General features: G+C 41.6%; 1 protein-coding gene across 1 annotated transcript in view; it reads left to right on the top strand.

The window, feature by feature from the left end:
• Window positions 1–14,177, top strand: part of STK32A (serine/threonine kinase 32A) — a 156,736-nt gene that overhangs the window by 120,303 nt on the left and 22,256 nt on the right. Inside the window, exons 8-9 of the mRNA XM_066589824.1 lie at window positions 5,980–6,077; window positions 7,603–7,719. Coding sequence (XP_066445921.1) covers window positions 5,980–6,077; window positions 7,603–7,719 — 215 coding nt within the window. The remainder of the gene's footprint in view (window positions 1–5,979; window positions 6,078–7,602; window positions 7,720–14,177) is intronic.

Below are 14,177 nucleotides of genomic sequence, written 5' to 3' on the forward strand. Positions count from 1 at the left end.
AATCTTTAATTGATGCCTATACTGAAAGTCATTAAAGGAACATAGGGCAAATTTACTGTAAATAGAAATATATACATATGTTTTACATTATTGTTGACCAGAGGCTCTATTACATACATTCACATAGGAAAACATGTGTACAACCGATAACTAAATATACCATATGGCATCCCATAGCAGTTTACCAGAATGACTGCCAGTCTCCTACATAAGATGTTGCACTTGATATATAATATATAAAAATATTATAGAAATTGTGTTTGTATACTGTATGCTGTGTGTATATCTATCATCTGTGAAGTGTACATTATCCTACAAAAAGTATGTGGACACCACTATCAGTTGAATGGATCGTGCCTTTTTAGCATGTCACTGAACCATGTACATAAGACGAAGACTCTTGGAGGTGTCGGCTATAGTTTGTGAAGGGAACTGCACACTATTGGATATTGAGTTATACCGCTGCACATAAGCCATCTGTCACGAAGCAATGCAATGCATTAGGTTGTCTATAATGATACAGAAACATCGTCAATGGACTATTCAGCAATGGAAGAAAATTCCATGTAGTGGCAGGTCATGCTAATCCATCTCCAAATCAGATGGATGTAGCTGATTGTGGCCGGTCCCCGGGGGAAGCCTTTTGCCTTAGTGTGTTGCGCCAACAGTAAAGTATGGCAGAGGTTTTGTTATGGTGTGGGCATTTTTTACGTGGCATGGTCTCGATCTGTTGGTTGTAGTGGCAAGAATCATGAACACGGAGGTGTACCCTGACATTAATGTGTTGCCAACAACGTGGCAATGCTCTGGGAATGGTCAGCAATCCTTCCAACAAGAGAACGCAACTTGTCACAAATCCAATGTTGTTTTGGGATTATTGATGTTCTATGACTGAAATGGACTGCACAGAGTCCCGACCTGAACCCTACTGAGCATCTTTGGGATGAACTTAAATGTTGGGTCGGGAAATCTGAACATTGTCCCTGTTCTTTGAGAGGACTTGCCAGACATTTGCAGGATAAATGTAGGGAAATATCAGCTGAAGTATACCAGTTGTTAGTAAAAAGAATGCAACAAAGAGTATCAGATATCATTAGGACGAAAGGAGGCCACACTAAGTATTAACATATGTAAATACTACTTTTGATTCTTACTCAATTCAATTACTTTTGGTAGGATACTGTATGCGCGATATATGTGTGTAGTGGTAGCATTAAAGGACATTTTCTCCCCACAAATGACATTTATCATCTACTGTATTCTGATAATTGCTTGGGGACCTCATTGCTAGAACAGGGGTCTTGAGTCTCCCATTCCTTCTCACCACACTAGTCAAAATCACTTTAAATCGAACATTTTTGCTCTATTTAAAGTGTGTGAAGTTAATGGAAATAGCTGCTTCATGAAGTAGGTTGCCTTCATCAACACACCTTGACTTTAAATGGAGCAGCAGTCGAGCATGTGTGCTGCCACTCCATTTAAAGTCCTCCTGACTCGTGTCATTAGGAAAAATAAAAAAACTTGGAACCCCCCGTTAGCCCCAGTGGAGGTGTCAGCAGTGGCTACTAGTGATCATATGTTTGTCATCTCTGTATTGGTAATAAATGCCATTTTTGGGGCTAAGAAAAATTTGAATTCAACTCTACAAATGGCAAGAACACACAGAATGGCCAACATTGGCGGCCAAATGCCCACGGTGGTGGCTGCAGGCAGCCAAGAGCCAGTTTTGTCAACAGATTATCAACACAGCACAATTTTGCAGGTGAGCAGCAGTTGTACCAACAATTAGCCTGTTAAGCAGCTACTTAGTGGATATAATTGCATAATACACTTCTGCACTTGCAAGTCAACCATGTTGGAATACTGTCCATGTCTTTTCTTCGGACTCATTGACACTGTAGTTCTAATATCATTCTGCTTCTAGACGTTTTTCCTAGACCACTATTTAGAATTGCATTTAGAATTGCAATTGTATTTCCAACTTTGCGGTAGCATGGCCACGATACTTTAGACTTGAATAATGTCACTATTATGCTGACATTAGCCAAATTACTTCTACCAAGAAAGGGGGAAATTTTATTTGGATGACAAAATGTTACCATTGTAGCAGAGAATCACTATGTAAGGCTGCATTCCCACGAACGTATATCGGCTGGGTTTTCACGCCGAGCCGATATACGTCCTCCTCATCTGCAGGGGGGGGGGGAGGATGGAAGAGCCAGGAGCAGGAACTGAGCTCCCGCCCCCTCTCTGCCTCCTCTCCGCCCCTCTGCACTATTTGCAATGGGGAGAGGCGGGACAGGGGTGGGGCTAATTTGCTGAACTTAGTACCGCCTCCTTACATTTCAAGTAGTGCAGAGGGGTGGAGAGGAGGCAGAGAGGGGGCGGGTGCTCAGTTCCTGCTCCTGGCTCTTCCATCCCCCCCCCCTGCAGATGAGGAGGACGTATATCGGTTCGGCGTGAAAACCCGAGCCGATATACGTTTGTGGGAATGCAGCCTAAAGGAGTTCAGACGATCAACCCAATAATGAATTACCTAATGCAGGTCTGATTGGAGACAGCATTGTAAGGTTACCACTATGGCTTACCTTGTAGGTGAGAAAATTAGCAATTCTGAAATGCTGCCCTCCATGTATCATTTTTAAAGTATTGGTGAATAATAGAAGCAGATGTATTATTCAGATTTGCCAAGTGAACTTGGGAACTGCAAGGAGCTCTCCTTGCTCTAAGCTCAAGTTGCTTCATCTTCCTGACCAAGTTATTGGGTTAAAGACCATATATTATGGAATGCCTCCTTATGGAGCCTAAGTTTAAAAGGCTGCTTCATTTTTGAAAAATTTTGCGGATTCTAAATCTTCAGTATGTCTATGCTTGTAACGTTTTGTTGGTCTGCTCCAGTATAGGAGCAAAAGAAAGAAAATATATTGGCGGTACTGGATACAGCATAAAGTATGCCGGGACACCAATAGTGCCGGATAGACCCCATTGACTCTTATGGGGTCAGTCAGTTTTCCTTTATAGTGTCCAGAATCTTACCAGAGAAAATGGTGAAGCAGGTTGGCGGATGGGCCCTCTGGGTGCTTACCTTGGCCACGTTGGATCTCTCCAGGTACTAACTGAATGGGATAAAAGAAGAAAAAAACCTCAGCGCTCACACCATAGAATAACTTATTCTATGGTGTGAGCGCTGAGTTTTTTTTCTTCTTTTATCCCATTTATGTTTTTCTCCTTCATGTCATGATTGGAGCTTTCCTCTAGCTGCTCTCTCTTATGAGATTGTTTACAGCACCTATGAATATTCGTTTTCAATTGGAATTCAGGATCATCTATCTACTACACTCTCCAGTATCCTTCTAGTGAGCGCTTTATCCTTATTCATCATCCTTCCAGGTACTAACTGAAATATTGGCAGGGACAGGGCTCTGGACAGGCAAGTCAATAAGAAGGCACAGGATTACTTTATGAGAATGTAGCAGTCGGTAACAGGCTAGAAATTTGTCTTCTGAATTTCGGTTTTCTGTAGTGGCCCATACTGTTTCTGTGAGCCCAATTTTCCCTAGCAGCTGCACTCAAGCATCACTCCCAGCAGTCCCAGTCCTTGGACGCACTTGCTCTGGTAGCCTACAAGCAGTACACTCAACGTCTCTGCCTCTTTAAACAAATATGCTGCATCAAAACCATCAGCTGCTCACATCATGGAACCTGTGTAGGCTCCGTGTCTCTCATATACGCTCATGAGACTCTGGTTATCACCAATCCGCACCAGCATTATGGTGTACTCAGGATTCTGGAGGCGGCAAGACTTAAAATAAACATTACAAGAAACAATTTTCCTTATAACAACTAGGAAAGGAGTTCCCATATCCTTACAATAGCGGTACATGCTCCATCGTAGATGAGAACAAGCCCTTATTTGAAGTTAAGTGGGTGAGTGACATGCAGGGCTAATAATTCCTTCACTGCTTTAATGGCTCCAGTCTAATGCTGCTGATGTTGGATACCTACAACACTGCATTGCCTGAAGGCCTATAATGTGGGTCTCATAGATTTCCTTTATAGTATAGTATATGTGGCTGTTTATTGGGAAACTATCACTAGGAGATCCTTGTATGTTGTAAACGTGAACAAAGAAGTCATGTTCTATGCTCTAAAGCCGAAGAGGTCAACATCTTGTGCCAATGAGAAGATTGTCCAAGAGTCTTCTGCTCATCTATGGTCAGAAGCCATTTTACCAGCAATGACACCTAAGAGGCATTTTTCTGTTTATTACATTATATAGTGTATCAATTACACATGCTATAAACTGATTAGTGAAGGTCTGACAGCTAGGATCCTCAGAAGCACAAGAAGAAAGGATCCTGGTTTCCATTTTTTGTCAGGGCGTTCACATGCAGTAGTCTCACACCACAGTAATCAATGGGAGGTATGGAAACAACCAAGTGAATTTCTATATGAGCAGTGGTTAGATATTTCTAAAACATATAAAAGATAGTGTAACTGTCTTGGAAAATCTGCATACATCCTGCTTACAATGTATTTTCACCGAGGAGGGCGGAATACAGCTTCATATATTACTGGCAAACAGTCCATCAATTAACACAGGGACCTAATGCCCACTAAGGGTTAACAGTCTCAAGTGGAAATAGCGTTTAAATAGTCTCACTCTTTCTCCCATAAGCACATGAGTTTCTTACCAGCTCTGAAGTCCCTTGGGGGACCTCCCTGGCACAGGGGCGTTTTTCTATGTAGGTTATAACCGGTGATGGAAATGACACTTCAAGCTCCCTTTGCAGCTATGTTCAGGCTCTTGTGGCTCTCCTTTGTTCCCAAGGTGTACTTAACTGTCTAAAAAGTGACACTGCTCTCTCCTTTGTCCAGCAGACAAGCTGTCTTTCAGGGTTCTACTACTTCCAAGTGCTGTCTCACCAGCTGTCATTCTGGTGTCACTTCAGTCTTCCTTTTTACGAACCTGGGCATTTCTTTGTTCCAGGGTCTTTAGCCCACATCTGCTGCAGCAGCTGCATCTGGACCACTGTCTATCATGTCCATGAGACTTTTCCAACCATTCAACCTGTCTACAATAGCCTCCACTGTTCACATCAGCAGTGTTGCACACTGGACCAAGATGGTGCCCACTGGTTCTAAAATACTAACGCCCTCTTACTCCTCTGACATCACTCATGTTACCAACCATGTCCAAAGAGGGGCATGGCTTCACGGGGAGAAGCAGCACTAACTTACTTCAAAATATGGGACTTGTTTACACCTATCTACGTTAGGGCTCCATTGGGGCTTTTTGTGTCTCTGTACCACTTTTCGAGCAGAGAAATGAAATTAAAACAGAAAAAAAGGATTCTATTTTTGCCCCATTGCTTTCAATGGGTTTTCAAAAAAAAAAGGACCACTTTCAGAATTATGCGTAATCTTGAAGGGGTTATATCACAAAGACCACTCCTTTTTAGATGGAAGCCACCATCGAAATTAGCTGATCACGGTGGGTTCGTCTTCTCACACATCAGGAGAACAGTTGATTTCGCTAATAGATAACCTTTTTGAGGCCACTTTTAGTCGAGAGTATTACAGACGAGTGTCCCAGCCCAACTACAGATCTACTAATTCAAACTTGATAGATTCCCATAATACTGTAAATGTGGGTCAGTAGATGGTTAGACTAGGACAGCTATCTGTAATCCGGGTCAAAAATGCACCCAAAATACGCTGATGTGAAAGTGACCTAAAGGTGAGTGTATTATAAAGCTTTTTTTATTTGCTATTCCAATCCACAGGATGTTTTTTTGCTACCGCTGAGCAATTGACATAAAATTGGAGAAGCCCATGGCCTGGCATCACAGGGAGATAGCCGGCCAGCAGCAATATATTCATGGTTACTACTAAATAAATTGATTTTCTGCTGAATTATAGAAGTGTTTTAATTTGTGTACAGAGGTCTAGAAATTTAATATAATTTTTCTGTCGCAGCTCCAGAAATGTTCTACCCAAGAGGTGAAATCTGTTATTCTTTTGGTGTTGACTGGTGGTCCTTAGGAGTTACAGCATATGAACTTCTAAGAGGCAGAGTATGTGATCCTCTTCTCCACATATACATTTGTTCTATCATTTCATTCCATTTGTGCAAATTATTGCATGGTTTGTTGTGATTATTATATTAAGATGCACAATGTGATTACTGCCAGGGTAGCTACAAAGAAAATACATTGAGAGAGACCTTTCATCAGAAGGCAATTAGCATTTTCAACATGACAGCATATTCTGAGATTCTGAGAATTACTCGGTATACATTTTTATTAGAGGTGCATTGCTTCATGCATATAAATTGAAAAATTCTTATATTAGCCATATTTGCTTTTTTTTATCATTTGAAGACTATGGAAATTACCAGGCAGCATATTTGACTAGTCTATACAAGAAGTGTCCAACTTCTGGCTTTCCAGCTGTTAAGAAACTAATAACTTCTAGCTTGCCCTTTTGGCTCTCCAGTAGTTAATTGGAGCCAACTGGGTTATACAGTGTCTAGAGAACCATTTTCTCATGGCTAATTGGATTTTGCTTAACAAACATCCTCTTTATAGGTGGATGACTCATGGAGATGTTCTCAATGCCTATGGCCCTTTTACATGGGCCAAGAATCTTACGATTCTCGTTTACCCGACGGAGTGAGCAGTTGATGTGATCACTAGCTAATTCGCACTCGGGCAGCCTGTTAAGATTGCTTGATTCTCATTTAATTCATATTCATTCCTATGTGAAACACTGAATTAGTAGTGTTTAAAGGGCACCTTAAGTACCCAAGCCGATGCTGGTTTTTATGCAGGCTGAAACTGAACGATGAACAAGAACTGCACGATTCTTGTTCGTTGTTTAGTCATTTGCCCGCGATTAAACCAAATGATTATCATTTATTTTTAATTTGTTTTAATGATTTTCTGAGCAATAATCGTTCTGTCTAGATGGGGCATTACACATAAGGTATTAGATAATAAGCCAAGGACAAAAGACTCCCATTTCCAAGAATATTTCCCAACTTTAGTCACATAGCATTTAACCACTGACTAGAGGAAGGTCGCGAAGAACTGAGTTTATAAAGTCCTAAAGACTTTAGAATTCTGAAGGCTACCCAAGTTCTTTATCAGAGGCATGTACCACTAGCTGTAGGACTGAAGAACTGGTAGGGTCTAATCTTCCCCAAATAATATAGACCAGAGTATTTGCTCTACCTACAACCAGTATGCCTGCAAATACTCAAGTGGCATATAGACTCCACACAGCTGAATTAAATGAATGCAGAATCAGTGAACTGAGAACAAAAGAAAACCATAGATTTACTAAATTGTTGAAATGATAACCAGCAAGAGGTAGTCCATCCAATCTAAAATAGAACAGCTCATACCCAGACTAGATGTGCTGTATACGTCACACAGCAATGTGCAAACTAATGCAAGAAACACTTGTGTGATAAAACACTTCCTGCATTACAATACGGTATATTCATAGTGGTATTCTGAAGATCTTCATGATATGTTATATGTACATTGCAGTAAGTAAGTCCTTTATAACTTTAATTGTGTTTGCTTTTTTATCCAGAGACCATTTCACATTCACTCAAGTAGTGCAGCAACAGACATAGTCCATGTGTTCCATACAGCGACTGTTACTTATCCTCCTGCCTGGTCACAAGAAATGGTGTCATTACTGCACAAGGTAAGGTATTGGCCCAGTCTTAATAGCTTAAAGGGGTTGTCTCGCGGCAGCAAATGGGGTTATACACTTCTGTATGGCCATATTAATGCACTTTGTAATGTACATCGTGCATTAAATATGAGCCATAAAGAAGTTATTCACTTACCTGCTCCGTTGCTAGCGTCCCCGTCTCCATGGATCCGTCTAATTCTGCTGTCTTCTGGCATTTTTAGATGCGCTTGCGCAGAAGGGTCTTCTGGCTTCTCTTCGGTCCGGCACGAGCGGCGTTCTGGCTCCGCCACTTCTACGTGTCATCGCGTAGCTCCGCCCCGTCACGTGTGCCGATTCCAGCCAATCAGGAGGCTGGAATCGGCAATGGAACGCACAGAGCCCATGGTGCACCATGGGAGAAGACCCGCGGTGCACCATGGGAGAAAACAGCAGTGCATCCCTGGGAAAGGACCGGCGGCCATCTTAGGCAGAAGATTTTTTAAAGTTCATATTTCGTCGGATCAGTGAGTAGCAAGCGGCTTAAAAACCGCTTTAAATTGCTATTTTATGCCAGGGGGGTGACAGGGGGAATGGGGTAAGGTAAAATGTTGATGTTTGCCGCGAGACAACCCCTTTAATAGCTGTCTACAAGGGCTGTGACAGTGTAGACAGATCAGCCCAATTCTCATCTGCACAAGGAAAGACTAGAAGCAATGGAATGAAACTGAAAGGGAGGAGAGACAGATTAGATATAAGACAGTGAGGGTGATGAATGAGTGGAACGGGTTACCACGGGAGGTGGTGAGTTCTCCTTCAATGGAAGTCTTCAGACAGAGGCTGGACAGACATCTGTCTGGGATGATTTTGTGAATCCTGCACTGAGCAGGAAGTTGGACCCCATGACCCAGGAGGTCCCTTCCAACTCTACCATTTTGACTAATAATCCAGTCAGGTTGAAGTTATAATCAACCCCTTCTGTTGCAGATTTACCACTACAGATTGGCTTACCCCCATCCCCAGTACTCACATTCTCTAACTTCACTTGCCTAGTGACCCAGTGGTCTCTGTATTGTAGCCTCCAGCAATAACTAGACACACGCGGCCATTGCAGCCATTAATTGCCTGCCCCAGTCATGTGTCAACGTAACATGTCATCACTGGGAGGCCAGGTTACAGAGACCTTCCTGGGGACAAGGCAGGTGCTACCACGGAAGCGCTGAGAAAATTGGGAAGGTGAGTAAACTAACTTTTTTTTTCTAAAGTATTACTTTCACCTACAGATTTTGCTGCGAATCCACAGGTGAACCCCTGTAAAATCAGCAATAATAGGGTTTTGTTGTGGATTTTCATTTTCCTTGGAACTCAATGAAGAAAATCTGCAACAAATCTGTGCTCAGTCCACAACAGGAATTGGCATGCTGTGGATTTAAAAATCTGCACTACATGTCAAGTTCCATGCAGAGAAAATCCACAATGCGTGAATGAAGTTTGTTAAATCTCATCCACTGTGATGCTACTCTATTCCACTACGGATCTCCTGCCTGCAAAGCCAAACTGAAAATCTGCACCATTTTAAGCACATGTAACTTAAACTAACGGTAGTCCTACTCTAGGATGCCAGACCATGAGATGTGGGAATGACAAAAACAGGACCAGAATTTAACAGGTCTGGACTAGAGATGAGCGAGCATACTCGGTAAGGCGATATACTCGAGAGAGCATCGCCTTTTTCGAGTACCTGCTGGCTCGTCCCTGAAGTTTCAGGGGGGCCGCGGGGTCGGGGACGGTGCGAGGCAGTGAGGGGGAGCGGGGAGGAAAGAGAGAGATCTCTCCCTCTCTCTCTCCCTCCCGATCCCCTCTGCAACCCCCCGCTCACCCCCGCAGCCCCCCGAATCTTCAGGGACGAGCCAGCAGGTACTCGAGAAAGGCGATGCTCTCTCGAGTATATCGCCTTACCGAGTATGCTTGCTCATCTCTAGACTGGACATCTGTGTGGCGACTACTGAGTTATAATTAATATGGTACAGCAAGAGGGGTTGTGTTAATTCATATCTTGGAAACTTATCTAACTGCCCTTATAAGGTCGAATAAGCATTATTAGCCTCAATAAGTTGTAACTTAATACAATAGTCCAGGGGGTTGTATTTTTCAGGTGGATCAAATAGCTACATCTGAGAATGGTGGAACTGGGTGGGCTTGTGTCTTTGATCAACCTATGTAATTGGACAGATCATATCGAAGCATTTAAAGAGTAACTAAACATTTCTGGGGGGAAATTTGAGTTTTAGATATGGTTTTAAAGACACTTTATAATATGCTTAATCTGATGATTTTGCTTAGTTTTTTTAGTGAAGGCACGGGGAAAGCAGATATTAAAAAAAAAAAAAATCTGAATTGCGCATGACTGACGGCATTACTGAGAATATAAGGTATGCAGGGTCGGCAGCTGGAGACAGAGATGGATTCCGCTGCGGGCTCCCACATGCAAAATCCGACCCGTCCGTGTGCTGCTGGCCTTTCTCTGGAATGTGATAAGCAGCTGATAACACAACCCCTCCATACACCAATAACAGACCCCTACCCCACTGCCTTATATTGAGTAGCTGTCAGATGCTCTGTTGAGGAAAGTTTAGAAACTGTTTTTAAAAAAAAGGCAAAATTGTCTGATTTTAAATATACAACAAAATGTTTTTAAACCATATTTACAACTCAGACCAAAAAAAAAAGTTTGTAAAGGCCCATTTAGCCCAACAATTCTTGTTCAAAATTCGCTCAAAGCCGTCTTTTGAGCAAGAATGGTTGGGTCTACACGCACGAACATCGTGCAGTTTTCGTTAACGAGTCGTTCATCGTTGTCTTCCAGCAAGCTGAAAGACAATGATGAGTCTTATCAAGACCGCGTGCTGAGTTCCTAGCAGGATACCACTGATACTATTGTTTCAGCTGGTATCCCACTTGCAGAACGCAGCAGGAGTATGCAGAAGACAAGCGGTCCAGCTGTGTCCTGCATACCCAGCTTGGAGCACTCAGCTGTATACCAGCTGAGTGCTTCGTGAACACAGCAGGAGTATGCAGATAACAGCGCTCCAGCTGTGTTCTGCATACCCTGCTCGGAGCGCTCAGCTGTATACCAGCTGAGCACTCTGGGAAGACAACAGCTGTATGCAGAAGATAGCAGTCCTGCTTGTCTTCTGCATACAGTGTGAGCCTTCATTTACACACTTATGCAAAGTGAACACTCAAAACTGTCACTCAAACTGCCGTTTGAGCAATTTTTGAGCGATCATCTTGCCGTGTAAATGCACACAACGATTATTGCTCAAAAGATGTCTTTTGAGCTATAATCGCTGTGTCTAAATGGGCCTTTTAAGCATATCTCCAATAATAATTACCTGACCAATCTGACATTGGGCATGGAGAGACGTTGGAGCACTCTGGGCAGATCAGTAGGTGAGGCATCCATCCGACGCCCTAATAAACGGTCTCCTTCATCATAATGTTTGAGAATATTATCTACTGTAATAACGCACGCATATTTTTTGTTTGTGTGCATTTTTACAGGTATTTGCCACCATTTTTTACAGGTGAAACGCAAAAACATTTTTTCTTTTTTTTGATCATTTGGTTCTGTTGGTACCTCTGTTAGTGTCTCATTAATAACAATCGTTATGGTAATTTCAGCTATAATGGGCTATCCTAGATGATAAGTACTTGGCATTATACAGAATACTCTGTATAGTATTTATCATGCGCAATGACGCTAATTATTTCATTTCAACATCCTCTTTGTTCCATACTGTTACCCCCAACGTGGACCCATTAATAGAACTGATTTTTCTTCTTGACTATCTTTTTGTAAGCATTACAGGATGTGGCAGCTGCCGTTTACCATCTAGTGTGCATTTAGCATCTGTCATCCCAGCAGCAGTCACAGTGACCTACCATTGTTACGTTTACAGGAAATTTCACTTAATGTTTCCAGCTCCTAATTCTCCCAGTTATTTCTCTTGCGGCTTTGCTGTGTGTTTTCCCCAGCTGTGTAATTCACGTAATCACAAAACAGATTATTTACGACAATTACCTGGGGAGCCTAGAACATTTACTTGCCCAACTGTCTGTCTCGCTACAATTCACATCAAAGTCTTAGAATCTACTTTGTCACATACTGAAAACACTATTGTTCCGCACACGTAAACAGATAATACCGCGGTTTAGACTGGTAAAGAACACAGCGGGCACCATGGATTTTTTTCTTGTTGATTTTTACAAAATACACAATAACCTCCAACGTAATTACTGTGTTTCTAAACATTTTGCATCAAATCCACTTTACAGGTTTTTATTACTGTATGTTCTAATATAGTAAACTAGTACATGTGCTAATGAAACATTAGGTGTCAATATAATATAAACTGAGCAATGGGAGGAAATCTCTGATTGAAGCCAGGCGCTCGCTCAGAGGCTCAGGCACAATTCGATTTAAAGAGTACATGGACAAGTGTAAAAACATGCATTAGCATGTCCTATTTCTCGTCCGTGATACAGACAGCAATAGGACGAGTCTTTTCATACATCAATCTGTATAGTCCCATAGGCTATAATGGGGCCATGTGCTGCCCATGAATTAACACAGACTACATGCAGCCCCAAATGCCCTAGCCCAGTGGTTCTCAACCGTTTTCAGCCCAGCGCACCCTTTAGGTATTGCGATGGCAGCCAGCGCCACCCAAGCCTTACTAATTTAAACCCAGTCAAAGCTTACCTTGTTTAAGTTAAAAATACAAATTAAAATACGGAATACTTTTTTCCGGAAAGTTTGATAATGTTTAACAGATTAGCATTAATTGTGAAAACATGTCTCTAAAAATTACCAAAGAAGTAATTTAGTCAGCTAAACTTTAGCTGCTAAAATGTAGGTGTTAAATATTTTAAAACAGGTTAATTGTGGATATTATAATAAATAGGTTTTATTGCAGAAGATAATGTTTTTTGGAAGCAAGCAATAATACCATCATATGATAGAAACGTATAACATATAAAGAAAATGCAAGATACACCTTATTCCTTAATGGTCAGAAGACTAATTAAAATGCAAGAACAATGAAATTCAACTAATAATGATAATATTTGCCACAATCAATCTATGTCATTAATGGCTGCCTTGGGCCTGTTGAGCGGACGCCAATTTCATGATATCTGGTTCTATCTTTGTCAATCACAGTCTCAAGTCGCCCCTTACACATATTTGAAGTTTGTTTCTTGCTTTTGTCAGGAGCTGCTGAACTGCGCTGAAGCCCCTCTGCACTAAGTACGTAGATGGAAAAGCTAACACGAGCAGTTTAACGTCCTGCCACAGGATAGGATAGGAATTCTTCACTTTCACCCAAAAACATTCATAGCCACATTGTTGGAAAAGTGCTTGGGCTTCGCTATCATGTTTCAAGTCCATCAACTGCTTTTGTAATCTGGGATCAAATTCTACTGCGTCTGCTGAAAATGGATTGAGTACCCACATTGGTATTTCAAGGGTACATAGATCATGAAACCTAGTTTGCATGTCTTCTTTGGCTTGAGGTGTGAGCAAAAAACATCTAAGTCTGCATCTTGTAGTTTGTCTCCGTCTTCATGTGCAATGTCTTGAAGACTCGGGAACTCAGGTTATTGGTATGAAGGTCCAGTTCAGCAATGAAGGAAGAGATTATAAGTTTAGCCTTAATTAAATTAATTTTGTCTCTTTGCAGCTTTGTGTTGACCTCGTTGAGTTTGTCAAATATGTCTGCAAAATAGGCAACGTCAAGACGTCGTAGTTGGATTGCATCACAAAGGCTTGGGTCAATCGGCTGAAGAAACTCAATAACTGTGTCAAAAGTTCGTAGAAGCGTCGTAAGCATTTTCCTCCTGACAGCCACCTCACTTCGGTGTGTAGGAGATGTTCAAATTCTTTGTCATGGTCTTGACAGAGCTGGTCGAAAAGACGTTCGGTCAAAGAGTGCGCTTTTATCTTGTTAACAGCATTAATTACATAGCACAGAGAATCATGCAATCTCTCACATAAATGTTTAGCAACAGGGTGCTGCCGATGGATCATGCAGTGGACTGCCATTATGCCAGGTATAGAAGATTTTAAATGTGCTATAAATCCACGATATCGGCAAATCATGGATGCAGCCCTGTCAGTTGTGCAAGCAAATATATTTGTTAACCCCTTAGTGACCAAGCCTGTTTGCGCCTTAATGACCAGGCCAAATTTTGCAAATCTGACATGTGTCACTTTAACATGAAAAAACACCTTAAAGGTTTTGCATATCCAAGCGATTCTGACATTGTTTTTTCGCCACATGTTGTGCTTCATTTAGGCGAAAAAAGACCGATAGAATTTGTTTATTTATTAAAAGCGCCAAAATTGGGAAAATTTTGAAAAAATCGTCATTTTTTCACATTTCCAACTGCAATATCTCAAATATGTGCAAACATAATATAAAATGTTT

This window comes from Eleutherodactylus coqui, chromosome 2, assembly GCF_035609145.1.
Source record: "Eleutherodactylus coqui strain aEleCoq1 chromosome 2, aEleCoq1.hap1, whole genome shotgun sequence".
Lineage (NCBI taxonomy): Eukaryota > Metazoa > Chordata > Amphibia > Anura > Eleutherodactylidae > Eleutherodactylus > Eleutherodactylus coqui.